General features: G+C 34.6%; 1 protein-coding gene across 1 annotated transcript in view; it reads right to left on the bottom strand.

Moving 5' to 3' along the window:
- The window catches only part of adgrl3.1 (adhesion G protein-coupled receptor L3.1), a 264,360-nt gene extending 250,198 nt beyond the window's left edge, over positions 1 to 14,162 (bottom strand). Inside the window, exon 1 of the mRNA XM_088939011.1 lies at positions 13,980 to 14,162. Coding sequence (XP_088795137.1) covers positions 13,980 to 14,034 — 55 coding nt within the window. The 5' untranslated portion in view covers positions 14,035 to 14,162. The remainder of the gene's footprint in view (positions 1 to 13,979) is intronic.
- Positions 14,163 to 14,565: the final 403 nt, after the last annotated feature.

Raw genomic sequence — 14,565 nt, 5'->3', positions numbered from 1 at the left:
AGCTGACTATATGTACAGTATATAAAGTGTTTGCGATAATTGCAACCAGTATTTTAAGAAAGAACAGAATGGAACAGGTACCTAGGAAGAGGAATACATAACATTGCTGGACCAAGGAATGTTAAGTGTATTTTGTATTTTAATAGCCAAAAAAAAAACAAGAAGATGAGAATAATTGGAAAATAATTACATGTAAAAGAGTTTGGAGGATGAGTATAACAGAAGACAAGATTTTGGAGAGGTTGAGAGGGACTGATGACGAGAAAGACAAGTTCCCCCGTTTTGGTTACTGATTGTATCGGAGGTCCTGCGATATGGTTGGTTTGAGAGTAAATGTGTGTGACAGCGTACTGTATATGTGTGTGTAAATCCAAAAATCCAAATGTGTAGGCAATCTGCAACCTGTTCAAGCTGGATTTTGCCAGTATAGCAATCCAGTATGTGGATTGAAATAACTTGTGGATATTTCAATATGAATGCCAGTTGATTACCGAACTGCACACATGACCCCACCTGTATGGTTGTGGCAAATTTATTTGAATAACTCAATTGGACTCTACTGATCTTGTCAAAAAGTGAAATAGACTGCCTATTAAAAACAAGTATCTCACCTAACAGCCTTCATCTAGTAGACCAACAACCACTTAGGTATGCCCATAAGTTATTCACTTTAAAAAGGTATTTGCCTACACAAGTATTTCATGCCACTTGAAAATCAGTGATCACAAGGTAATGAGATAGTCACAGCAATTCTGTGCCCTTTGAAGGTATGTTATAGAACAGAAGGAACTCATCCCTTTCTTTCTTTCTGCTCATTTTCAAAAATGAGATAGTCAGGTAATTCTTTTTTTTAATTTGAAAGGACAGATACTTTTTGCTGCCTGTTGGATAAGTATTAATGCTGATGTGTTGAAAAATTGAAATAATAAAACATTTGTTTGTTAGAGTTCATGATCTATTTAAAGTTTTGTTTTGAAGCTTGTAGCCACTTAAAATTGTAGGTTTTTAGATACAGTACTTTAGTTTAAGACTTTAACAGTCTATAGAACAATTGTGTTTATTACACATTAACCACATTCAAAAAATACATTTAACTTGTATTTAGATTGACAAATTTGTCTTAAGAATTATATGACTTACATATATTTACTCCTGTGCAATACAGTATGTGTGTATAAAGCTTTGAAAATGTAAATACTTCCAAACAACTATAACACTACAAAAATGTAATGTTTTGACACATAATATACACATATTACCTTTTTAATGAAGACACACTGCTTGTTTACCACTTCAAATTACTTTTGAGGCATTTTGCAATATTTTTAACATCACTCACAGCTACCAGACCATAGTGCCACCTAATGTAAACTAACATTGAAATCTTCTTGACCTCTTGTCAATACTCATCCTCATTAAATACCACTCTGCTTCAATGAGCAAGTTTAAATTGCATCTTTCAACACTTAAAGTGATGCAACTGAAGCTCAAACTCTAATTCACTCATTTATAAGATATACTGTACGTGCCCCTAAGCACACCTATAAAACTTCAGGGTATTTAACCTGTTTCCAAAAGCCTGTCTGCTTAATGCTGTTGTCTTTTGTTTCAATGCCTTTGACAGTATTTTGGCAATATAACTTACATAAGATAACTACAGCCAGCTTTTTAGGCCATTTTAAGTGTCTTTATAAGTAGAAACAAATTATTGATTTTGTTATTGGAAAAAAAATGTTCCAAGATATTCTGCCAAAAAAGCACTGTGTTTTATATATGTACAAAACAGTAGTTATACTTGTATACTTGTATATAGAGGATTTCCCTATTCCCTATAAAGTTTAAGAAACTACAATTACTGAAAGCCTACAAAGTTTTGATAAAGTATATTTTGAAATCCAATAGAGAAAGAGTAGAAACACTTTCAGGTTTCCTTTCAGTTCAATGTGTCCTTTTACAATATTTCAGAATATTGTGAACCTTTTGCTCCATAGCATTAAGTACAGTAAGCACAGCATTTTATTTTCTCAGTTTTCTCCTGACAGAATATAGACTGTACTAACCATTCTTCTTGCAGACAGCTCATAATCTGATATTCTTACTAGGACAGTTTAAAAAAAAACTCCTGAGAAAAGTCTTATTAACATACTGCTTAAAATAATACAGACATGATGTCTTGTACTTCTTCCATAAAAGAAAAAACACAATTGGAATGGATAATCATTGGATTGTATATATATATACTTTCTCGATCATCATCCCTCCTTTAGAGGGCGCGCCGACCCTTTTGTAGTTTAGTTCCATTATCACGTTCACCTGCCTCTTGTTCCGTCTATTATGCAAACCTGGTGCTCCAGAAGCTCAGGGCTCTGCATTGGAAGATGGACGCCCGGAGGCCCGCCTATCATCAAGTCGCAGCTAGAAGGCTTAGGCTTCCAATCGGCGTCCTGACATAGCTGAGTCCGGGGCTCAGAGTGCCTGGCCTCGTCCTTCTGTTTTTATCTCCCTGTTCCTGTTCCGGATCCCGTTCCGGATTTTACTTTTGTCCCATTTTGGATGGATCACCCGGCTTTGGATTTTGGACTGTGCCCTGATTTTCCCCTTGGACTGTTTTGGACTTGTTTGCCTGCGCTCCCCCCTTGCACCTGATCACTGTCAGCACCGTCCCCTGTTCGCCATCTCTTTTATTCCTCACTGTGATTTCCCTGTAGCCCTTCTCCAGTCACTTCCGGATTATACCGTCTGCACAGGGTCCTAAATGCACACTACACGGGAGTCAGGACCGGCTCCCTTTAAATATAAATGCCTGTTTCCATGTACACATGTTCATATTCCAAATTACTATGATTTTTGTAAAAGAAAAACATGTTTCAGTAGAAAATATGAGACCAAAGCAGACAAAACACACCTGAAAAAAGTCCATTACTACTGTATACTGTACATTGATCAGGCTAATTGTTTGATAATATTGTTAGGATAATGATATAATCACCCATTTTCATAGCTTTCATCAATGCTGTATAATGATAAAATTATCATTTAGATTAAATAATAAATCCACTAAATTACAGAAAGCCCATTTAGGCCCTAAATAAGTTTCATGAACTGAACTGACTGACAGCAATTATATAAAAATTCAATCTGATTCACATTATATTAACTTATGGCTCCAGTGCTTTCAAAATCTAAATAAAATAAATCAGAAAGCAGTTATCCATTTCAAGTTTTACTCCAAATTCGCAGTGTTTGGTACTCTAAAGTAGTATTTAAACCAGTTTGGTACTCATGGACAAGACAGTTAAAAATACAATATTATACAAAATCCTTTATAATAAATATAGACCCTCCTAATTGAATCCAGATGGCTGACTCTATTTTACCTGTAGAATCAGAATTTGTTGCAAAGACTACTGTAGTAGGTTAACTTCCTCTGCTTACTTTCTGCTTTACAGAAAGTCCAGTCAAAACAAACTCAATAGATTATGTTTTCTTTGTAACCAAATGAATGCAAAATTTAACCATCTCATATTTTAATTAACCTTTTTTTTGCTGATGAAAGATATATGTGGCTTATGGCTTATGTGTTGTCCCTAGAACTCTATAGTATAATATTGTAAAACTTGTTTTTTGTGAGATTAGATGTATTGTTTACTTTCTAAACTGGCAATACTTTAGATACTGATCATGTCTGATAAAAATGATGATAATGTTTAAGACTAATTGTTTAATAATGAAATTCCAAATAATTTTTATGATGTCCATTATTATAGAGTCAAGCGTCTTCTTGACAAGTAATGATAGCTTTACCGTGCTATAATCATCTTCAGGAAAAAAAAATCAGATTTTTTTAGATTATGTCCATATTTATTTTCTTATATTGGATTTATTATTCTGCAAAATAAACAGAATGTGCTTGCAATTTACATAATTTGTTCCTTTTTAATGTACCCCTCTTTACATCTGAAATAAATAACTTGTTCTATTATAAATAAGACAGTTAAGAGATAACTCTGTGATTCTAATTAGCTTTATAGCTGAACTGCAGTACAAGATTTAGATTTAACTGTTTAAAAATAATAATAATGTTATAATTAAATCTAATTTTAGTGATTTCCATATTTTAAATAACTTTTTTGCACTTTAATAAAATTAATATATATTTTACTACTTTCGTCTCCAATTTTAAATAGATGTAATTACATAATTAATGGTGATATTGTATTGTATTATGAGTGATCCTCGTTTGCCCAATTTCAAAGTGTGCACAATTTAATCATTCTTATACCTTAGTAAAAAACAACCTCAACTACAATTCAAAAGGACTTTTCTGTAATCAGATAATTCAGTACAAAAAAGAAAAAAAAGTGTGTACAGTACACTCATACCATGAAAAGGCTACTAACACAGCCCACACAACTGTCATGAGTACAATGTACTGTATAACAAAACTAACATTTTTTAAATAACATTAACAACCTTTAATAATTAAACATAAATTAAAGGCTTTGAAAAAAACTTAAAACCTGATAACACTGAGTTTTAAATAAACAAGGTAGACAGTATGTGTTTTGTACATACAGTAGGAACAAGTAATAGGTTTATTCCATGATGAAAAGAGAAGAAATAAAACACAACGTTTTGGCCATGGAGCCTTCTTCAGGTGTGAGAAAGGCAGGGCAGTAAGCAAAGGTAATGTAGCAGGAGAACAAAAGCTGGGAGAGAGGAGGAGTGGAAGGCCGGAGCAGGGGACAGACAGAGTGGCCAATCAGGTAGTGTGAAGTTAGGATAGGTGAAGAGAGGTGTGAAATGAAATCTACAATGAATAGAGAGAATTTAGAAGAAAATTAGTCTGTCGTTGATAGAAGGGGAAATGTTTGATCCTAGCTGCAGGATAATTTTAGTTTCTGTAGTCTTTATGTTGTTGGAGTTAGGAAAATCAGCTTTGAGAATACAGACAGAGAGATTAGTGTGATCATGGCCGCCAGAGGTGAAATGAGAAACAATAGGCTTGGAGAAATTTTCAATCTTCACAGCCCTAACATGTTCTCTGAAGCAGTCTCTGAGTCTCCTTCCTGTTTCCCCAATGTAAATGGCTGGGCATTTACTGCAAGAGATACAGTAAATAAGGTTGCTGGAGGTACATGATGCCATCTGGGTGATCCGGAATTGTCCTGAGGGGCCTTGAATGAGTGTGGTGTTAGATGTGTACTTGCAGGTGATACAGCGAGCTCTGTTGCAAGGGAAAGTGCCTGGTGTGGGTGGTTGCTGAGGGCGGTCAAGGGAGCTGTGAACAAGAAGGTTACGCAGATTAGGTGGTCGGCGATATGAGATGATGGGGTGGTCAGAAAAGAGGACCTAATGGAGAGATCATGCTGTAGGATGGAAAAGTTGTCAATAATAGTCCTGGGGATAGAAAGTGTTGGGGTGGTGGGGAAGCACCAGAGGAATGTGGTTGTTATGGCAAGAGTTCCTGCTCGGGTTGATGGTCCAAGCAATGTTTTTGGCTCAGGCAAGGGCCCTGTCAATAACACTGCTAGGGTATCCTCTGTTGATAAAAAAAGAGTACATTTTGAGAGCTTATGTTCTAGAAATTGATGTCATCGCTGCATGTTTTTTACATATGCATGAGTTAGTTTTTCCATATAGCACAAATTCTTTTGACAGTTAAAACCTGAAACTTTCAAAGTTAACTAAATAATAATAATGAATGCTTTGCAGAAATTCTCTGCTGATACACAGCTTGGAGTCACTACTGAATGCCAACATATGAGAAAAACAAATCAGTAATCGTCAGTATTTACAGTCCCTACAGATCTGACAACAAACTGCAAACACACTCTTTGTTGTGACACATAAGAAGCTGCTAACAGATGCGGTACTTCAAGCAAACATAAAGATAAACATACATTTTGAGTATTTTTCTTTTTCTGTGATTTACCAGTGTTCACAGTGCTGACAGTTTGGTTATAAATCCTATGGGGAAGTACTGTACTGCAGAGTGAGTCATTTGTCTTCCCTTAGTTGAAAAAAAAGTTAACTAAGTATTAAGAGGCTCACTGATTTAGCTCGTCTTGCTTTAAACAGGGATATAATCCATAGTTCTAAGGAACCGAGAGGAACTGCTTTGCCACAGGACACTTTTGTTTAAAAGGAGAGATGTATGGCAAGTGATTGTTTAGTGACCAAAAAGGTCAGTAAAAAAAATATGGAGTAAGCAGTACATGCATCTTACTACAATAATAGTTTATTCTATCTACAACTTTTTGTAAGCAATAAAATGTTGAACTCTATTCTCCACAAAATACACAAACACTACAGCTCTGTTGTCTACTACAGTATACAGTATAACTGATATATGACTTCAATTGGTCAGGTATTCAGTGTTAAAAGACTATTCACTGTTACAAATGAACTAACAAATATCTTTAGAGGGTAGTGTCGAAAAAGCTTGCAATCTTAACTGTAAAAATATGCAGTATGTACTGCATATTCTATATAGACAGTGAAGGGTGTATCTCAGCTTAGATGTTTTTTGTTCTGAATAATGAATATTATTTAACCTGACAGATTTGTCAGATACAGTACTGTATTTATTATATTTATTACAGTAGGCAAAACACTCATATCACAGTTAAAATGTTTTAATGGTGTTAGAAATGTATGACGGACACAGGCTATGTAAGCAACTGCATCAGTATGGCATCAAATAAAAGCATTCTTACAGCAGGCCTGAAAACATCCAATACAGATTTGCAAATCACAAAGGATGTTAAATCAAAATAATACCAAACCATCAAATTAAGAGACTTTAATTATTCTAAAAAAAATACATGTTGGGTGTGTGCAACGACTGATAACAATGGTTGTATAAATGTAATTATTTAATTTTAGTTCCATGTAAAGAATACAGAATACTTTAGAAAGCTACCATAACTGAACTCACAGGTGCACACAGTCCAGATTTAATTAAAACCAGCATTTTAACCAACCTTACCATGCAAGGGCTGCAATGAGGGAAACTGATAGGATGTATTTAATTCTCTTGTACAATTAAAACTGTGACTTCACACGTTCTCCAGAGATCCTCTAGGATGTCTGAAGTCCCTATAATGAAATGACTGCCTTGCAATGTAATACAGTATGTATAATGAAAACAAGGTTTTAAGATCCTTCTAAATCCATCTTCTAAGATGGATTTCAGATTACCAAGAAAAAAAAAATAACCTCCCAAGTGGTGCTTATTTGGAACACCAGTTAAGCCGTCTAACCCAGCCACTGGCTGTTCAGGTCCTGGCTGTGCCACTAGCCAGCTAGGATTTCTATCTGGTGTGGATCTCCTCTTGAGTCAGCCAAGGTACAGGATCCTTGCTTGACCTACCACGCAACAGCACCTTCAGTGACGTAGCAGCCACACGAGCTTGCAGGGTCTGCAGTGAAAGCCCAACCACCCCTCAGACTTATGCCTGCACTCTTAATAATGGGATCATGACACTCAAAGTGCATAAAATGTGCAAATGCACCAAATGCACATTGTGAAGAAAAACGTGCACTGTTCACTGTTCAAAAATGTATTTTATTGTCTTGTTATGCGTTTGGTGAATTTTAAATAATTACAAATTAGTTTAAAAAATTGCACAATTAATGGCTTATTACTGTTGATAAGTAAGACCAGATTAATATACTAGCAAAATGTTGGAAGTGCCCAACTTCCTGAAATGTATTTCAGTGATTTATTTTAGATTTAAAAATTGCATAAACCAGACTTTTCAGTTTAAGTTCTCCTCATTTAGTGACTTGTGGCATGTTAATTAAAGATATAGACTGTTGATGGAAGGGACAGCTTTTATTCCTGACAAATTAGGTAAAATAACATTTAATTATTAAATCTGCTTTCCCAAGATGAACATCCTCCTGTGACAAGCATCTGTTTGGAGATATCATCTTCTTGAAAAACAGACACTTCTATACAGACTAATGCTTGCAATATGGGAAGTTGAACTTACTAAAGGGAATCACTGTACAAATAAGAATGCACTGTCACTTACATTTTGTTCCATCTGCCAGTTCATGTCCATGGATGTCTCTTTCTGTTCAAATCTGATCTGTCTCTACTTGTCAACTTATGTTATGATTTGTACCGTACACCTAGAATTATTGTAATCCTTTGTTTTCAGATCTATATCCACACAGCACATAAAATGTGCAAATGAAACAAAACACAAAACAACTTGTAAAGACTTTTGCTGGATCTACAACATCTTCTGGCCCAGTTGCAACATTAAATTATATTTTAGTATGCACATTTTTACAACCAAGGGATGTTACACATGCCTGTAGTTTTACCTTTGTGACATAAGATTAATTATAACTCTAATCTATCATTATTTATTAATGACAGAGAAGATCTCTGCCTGACTAGCTAAATCTCAGTAGCTAATGGTTACTGACAAAATGGTGAGATCATTTTTAAATGACAGAAGTTAACAATGATAATAGTGGAAAGGCAAAGTATCTGATACAGATAGTAAACAAAACAAGAATTAGAGTGAATGCACTCTGTGGTTCTTCTTCCTTATAACTAAACAGTTTGCTCTCATTTTAATACCCTGGCTGCACTCAGCTAATCCTCAAGACCACACTGTGCACCATGGGAGAAACAGCCTTTTTCTCTTATGCATCAAGACTGTGGAATGCTTTGCCATATTGAATTTGGGACAAAGAAATGGAAGCTGTTGTTAAAATACGGTTAAAGTGATCTTTTTATCTGTCCTTTGAATTAAAAATAATGTAGACTGTATGTTTCACCTGCCTATGTATTAATTTAGCTGTTTGTGTCTTTGTTATATGATGCAAAATTGCTACAGTAAGTAGCAATTTCTGTAAATTCAGCCATAATCTGTTTAAGGTTAAAATAAACTGTCTGTTTTTTGCTATGGATACATCTTTATTGAAGGTCTCCAAATATATTTACAGAAGGATTTACAGAAGAGAGTTTCATGGGAATGTGATGAAACAACATTTTTAGGACAAAACAATACAAGAAAATATGCCTATTACACAGTAATAATTACTTTATATGATTTACTTGATACAATACTGTTGTCAAAGGTCATTGTATCAACATTTCTCTGGTGTCTTAAACACAATGTAATATTATTAAAAGTTCTTAATATTCATTCTTGTTATGACTGAATTTAGTGTGTCACGTATGTATATATTTATGTACAGTATATCATTTAAATTTTTGCTACACAAATAAATGCTTTCCACTTGGCTCATAAAGTAAAGGCTTGTTTATTTTATGATGGGAATATCTGTTGAAAAATAATATCAATGAAGGTTAAAGAAATACTCTATAAAGTTCAACAGAAGTGCAATAATACTTGGTCTCAGAGAATATTTTTTTTATATTTCTGTACTCTCAATATATGTAGTTTTTCTATAAACTATACTTTTGGTGCTCAGTCCCCTCATGTGGGTCCAGAGAGAATGCAGGTAATCTTAACTTACTTGGATCAAGCCTCATTATTGTCCTGCAAAAGTACATTATGTTGTACAGGGCCTTGCAAAATAATTCTTTCCCTACAGAATTTCCAGACATTGTTGCTGTTTGAGTTCATGAGCAATCATGGCACTTTCAAACAGGACTATTTACTCCAAATTATAAAATGCTAAAAAGTTAACAGAATGTAAATTAGATTTTAAACAAAATTTGAAAATTCTCAATTGTATTAATACGCCACTGCTTTGCTACATCAGTTTCTAAATCCATTCAGGTACAAAAGAATGGTTTGAAATGTCACTTGATCAATGGTTTGAAAATTAGTGTAAACAGCTAGTCAAGCAGGAAACTGGTTAAGGATGTGATTGTGAAGCCAACAGTGAAAAATCTAAGGTCTGTGTCTGAGATGGGAGTCACTGTTCAAACATTCAGGCCTATAATTAGAGCAAGTCCAAAATAGTTCATCACCCAAACAGTACCACCCCAACTCACAAACACAGTGGTGGCAGTATCATAGCATGGATGCTTCTGGCATTTCTCATCAGCAGGGACTGGTGCACTAGGCAAGATTAAAGGAAAAGTGGATGGGGAAAGGGAAGTCTGATTTGCCATGCTCGACCTGTTACCACTGTGACCCATACCAAGAGTAAGCAGTTAGAAAACGGATGGGTGGTGCAAAGTACAGGGCAATCCTGGAGAAAAACCTGCTTGAGTTACCCGAGAATCTAAAGCTGGGTTGAAAATTTTCGTTTCAGGACGACAATGACATGAAACGTAAGGCTAAAGTCACACCTTTATGGTCTGTTAAGAAAAGAGTGTATGTCCTTGGCTGGCCCCATCAAATTCCTGAGTTCAGTCCTACGGAAAATGTATGCCAAGACTTGATGACTGAAGTCCATTAACTATCCCTAACTTGTCAGAACTACAGCAATTTTGCCAGGAAGGATATAATAAATTACACCATCCTACAATGCTAAGCTGGTAGAATCCTATCCAAAAATACTGACAGCGGTAATTGCTGCCAAAGTATTGACTTTGAATGCTGAATACTTTGTACATATTCTTTGCTATTCTGTGTTTTGCTGACACTCACCCTCATACCATGCACAGTGCAATTGGATCATTATGTTTTGAATAATGATCAAAATGATCTGGAAAGGGGTGAATACTTTTGTCAGGCACCTTAATTTATACTATTATCGCTTGTGAAATAAATCTTGCATTTTATCAAACATAATTATGTCTTGCAGCATTGTTATATTGCTGTCCTTTCATTAAGCATTAATTCCCCTATTTATTTCATCTGGAAGTGTCTGCTGGCAGGTAACCTCATTGTGCACTGGAACTGCTTTTGTGCAACTGAAGATATGCTAACAGACCCTCAGATGTCTATTCTACACTGCAGTCCAGAGGGGAAACAATGCAGCTAGATGAAGCATCAGGAGGAGGTCCCAAGAAAATACTGCAGTCTTGCCGGTACCTGATACACCACAGAATTTCTCTTGGGCATAAGCTGAGCATCCCTGAACATGTCTACGTCCATTTTAGTCTGGGAGTATGTCTAGCTAATTTAATACTAATATTGCAGATTTCTGCCTGCAGCAAGGAAAATCTTAGTTTTGGATTAGGATTTAAAATATTTCAGTATATATATAGATAAGGCTGAATGAACATGGTTTAACAAGTTTTCACCTGCTCATCAAAGGGAATCAATTTATAGAATTATGTATAGAAAGAAACAATGCTAGGGCACTGTAATAGCTACTGTTTTCATTAATACTCACCTTGACAAATTAATACTAAGTCTACAGACAACCTTGTTTCATAAATTTTTCATGATTAAACAATTTCTTTTATTGGAGCAGATTGCAAAAGAAGTAAATTTCATATCTGCCACCACCAATGAAGTTACCACAATCATTGTAACCAGTTGCAAATGTGGCCATCAGGAAAAGCAGCACTAATGGCTGATAGTAGACAATTGTTTGAAAGAGAGATTCTTCATCTTCATTTTAATTAATAATTTTCATCCATAAATCTATGAAGCAGATGAAGCATGCTGAAAGTAATTCTGAGTGGATTAAACAGCAAGCCACCAAAATGAAACAATTTTTCACCTTAGTAGGATCATCTACCACCAAAACATGTGTTATTTGTTTAAGAAATCTAGCCACATGACTAGAAAGTAAGAAATGTGATCATGGTTTTACAGTGTCTTACTGTTTTAATTACAGTTTTTAATCGATTAAAAGATTAGTCGTGTCTGGGTGCCTTCATTTTTGTCTTAATTAAAAGTAAAATCGGTAATAATTTCACTGAGTGTTATCATATACTTCTTGGTTGTATAGCATGTAAACAGTTGTAAGTAACACTAGACATGCTGTACAAAAGCGGGTGTGGGAGTTGCTTCTGTTTGATAATGTTTACAGCAATATTAAAACAAGAAAAATAATGTCTACAAAGAGAATATGACCATTATCTGGCTCATGTCTTTATGTACATTTTCAATTCCCTGAAGTCAGAAATCCAAATAAAACCTAAGCTTTATCAATGAATAAAGTGAAAAAACAATTAATGAATGATAAAAAGCTAAACTTACTAAAAACTGCATATTATTATTATTATGCATGGTTGTTCCAACTGTAAGGTTCTAATACTTAAACACCCTAATCGAAATCACAATTGTGAATACCACAATTCTGAGTGCATTACACACAATCCTCCTAGAGGCCAGTATTTAGGAACATTTAAATACTATTAAGTATTACTAATTATTTGTAGTAAGATATTAAATGGGTAGGTGTCCATAATGGGGAGATTAATCATTGAATGGAAATGACACAGTTAATACTTCTTATATTAACGGTTGGTTAATAAATGCAACATCTTCCATGCTTATCTTTTAACCTGTTCCAGCATAACATAATGGTTTTTCACTTGCAAAACTCTAGATCATGACAGTCTAGCATGATTCTTGTTCGTACATATATCATTCATAACACCCATCAACCTCAAGATTCTGTGAATATCAGAATTCATACAAATACAGTAACCTGAATGATGTTTCGGTAACAGTGTAACTTGGCAAAAAAAATTGATCTTATGAAATGAAAAGGGTACACATTAGTGTGTTTTCAAGTTTTGGAAAGCTTTTGTCCAAGGCTTTCTTCTTGGTACTGTAATAAGAGCAATTTTTTTTTTCTCAAAGAAAATGACTGACAGGATATCTTAATAGGATTCTCAACATGCATCAAAGACAAAATTCAGGACAGTCACATTTAATATAGAAAAATAATTTTCTTTTATATATACCACTGCTGTGCTCATCTCCAAAGCACATATTTAACAAATTAACAAATTCACAATTTCCATACTTTTTAATCATGCAATTTGTTAATAGTTCAAAAGTAATATTTAAATATATTGTAAGCAAAAAAGAACCCACTGGGATCTAAAAGAATGCACTATTCAAATTGATGGAGGGTTCATGAATTATAATAGGGACATTTTATTTTTTAGTTTTATAGGCACAGTATATTTCAACCATATACAGTACCTGAAAGGCTAAATCAGTTAAGTCACTTCAAGTCTAAAGTACCAGAATAAAATAAAACTCTCAGGATTTATGTTCAATTATTTTAACAAATGCAAAAGTTTATCTGAAAGTAAGTTTATCTCAGTTTATCTGAAAGTAAATTAGAATGTTTACAAGCATGAAATCCAGCAAGTAACAATGCTTGCATGGAAAGGTGAAATAGTCTTAAAACTAAGCTGTATTTTTGTATACTTAGAAAAAATGTGGAGCCCATTTTGAATAAAAAGCTTTGAAGTCTTTTCCAGTTTCTCAAGATAATTGAAACATATTCATAATTATGATTATAGATGATAAGTGTGTACTTTTGTACTAATCAAGATACATAAAATGGTTGTCTATCAATAAGTAAATCTCTAAATTGGTTTCTGACACATCACATGCAACTCATATAGAAAAATCTAAATGTTTTAGTGTTGTCAAAGCCATTTTAGAAAATATTTCTCTTAATATTTTAATAAAATTTAAATTCTACATATTACACAAGTTCTAGGCAGTGTTGCAAATTAAATTAAATTTCAATTGCAATATATTGTTTCAAATCAATCAGAAATTTAAATAGCAGGATCCAAGGATAAAACAAAAAAAAATCCTTTAAAATCATAATTAAATGCCTTGCAATGCTAAATTAGTATGCAGTGTTGATTATACCTAAACCCTGCTTCGCAGTATTAGAAAATTACTAAAAAGTAATTTCCTCTAATCTAAGTTTATGTGCTTATATACTTTTGTTTTCCTAAAGTAATAACTGAGACAAGGTTATAAGAATGAAACAAACTACTGTATAGTTATAAAAATCCATTTACACAGGTTATAGATACTCAGAGGCCTGTGTGCTGTGAGGAGATATGCAGTATCATGAGGGCAGGGCTTAGCAAAGCTGCTTACCATGTGCTGTTGGTGTGAAGAGGAAAGAGAAAAGGACCAGCTGTAAAGTCCACATGGCCCCTGCAGAAAGATCCGGCACCAGAACGAGGTCTTCTCGTTGAGCCAAAACAGATGTTTGCTTCACAGCACCTTTGGCACTTCAGATACACACAGTATTTGAAAACTGTTGATCAAACTGCAAACCTGCAAAAAATACAACAACAAAAGTGAAAGGATGCAACATTTTTTGTAACAAGTAAAAAAACTTGAAAACATGTCATGTATATACTGTGAGTGTGAACCTTCCTTCAAGAATCTGCACAAAGTACAACTTCAATCTCATTTGCAAAACAAACAATGGACCCAGTAACCAATGGAAGCATTTAATTCAAGACTTGTCTTGGCCTAACAAGATTTGACCACGTCCTCAATGACAATGTCCGTCGACGCATGGGAGTGGCACAAATAACGGAGAAGATGCGAGAAGGAAGACTGCGATGGTATGGACATGTGATGAGAAGTGGCGAGCACACGGTCGCACGGACTTCGATGCGACTGAGCCCGCAAGGTCGACGGCCCCGAGGGTGGCCCAAGAAGCTGTGGATGG

The sequence above is a fragment of the Atractosteus spatula genome, chromosome 1 (genome assembly GCF_055471065.1).
Source record: "Atractosteus spatula isolate fAtrSpa1 chromosome 1, fAtrSpa1.hap1, whole genome shotgun sequence".
Lineage (NCBI taxonomy): Eukaryota > Metazoa > Chordata > Actinopteri > Semionotiformes > Lepisosteidae > Atractosteus > Atractosteus spatula.
This window is presented reverse-complemented; position numbering and strand designations above follow the sequence as displayed.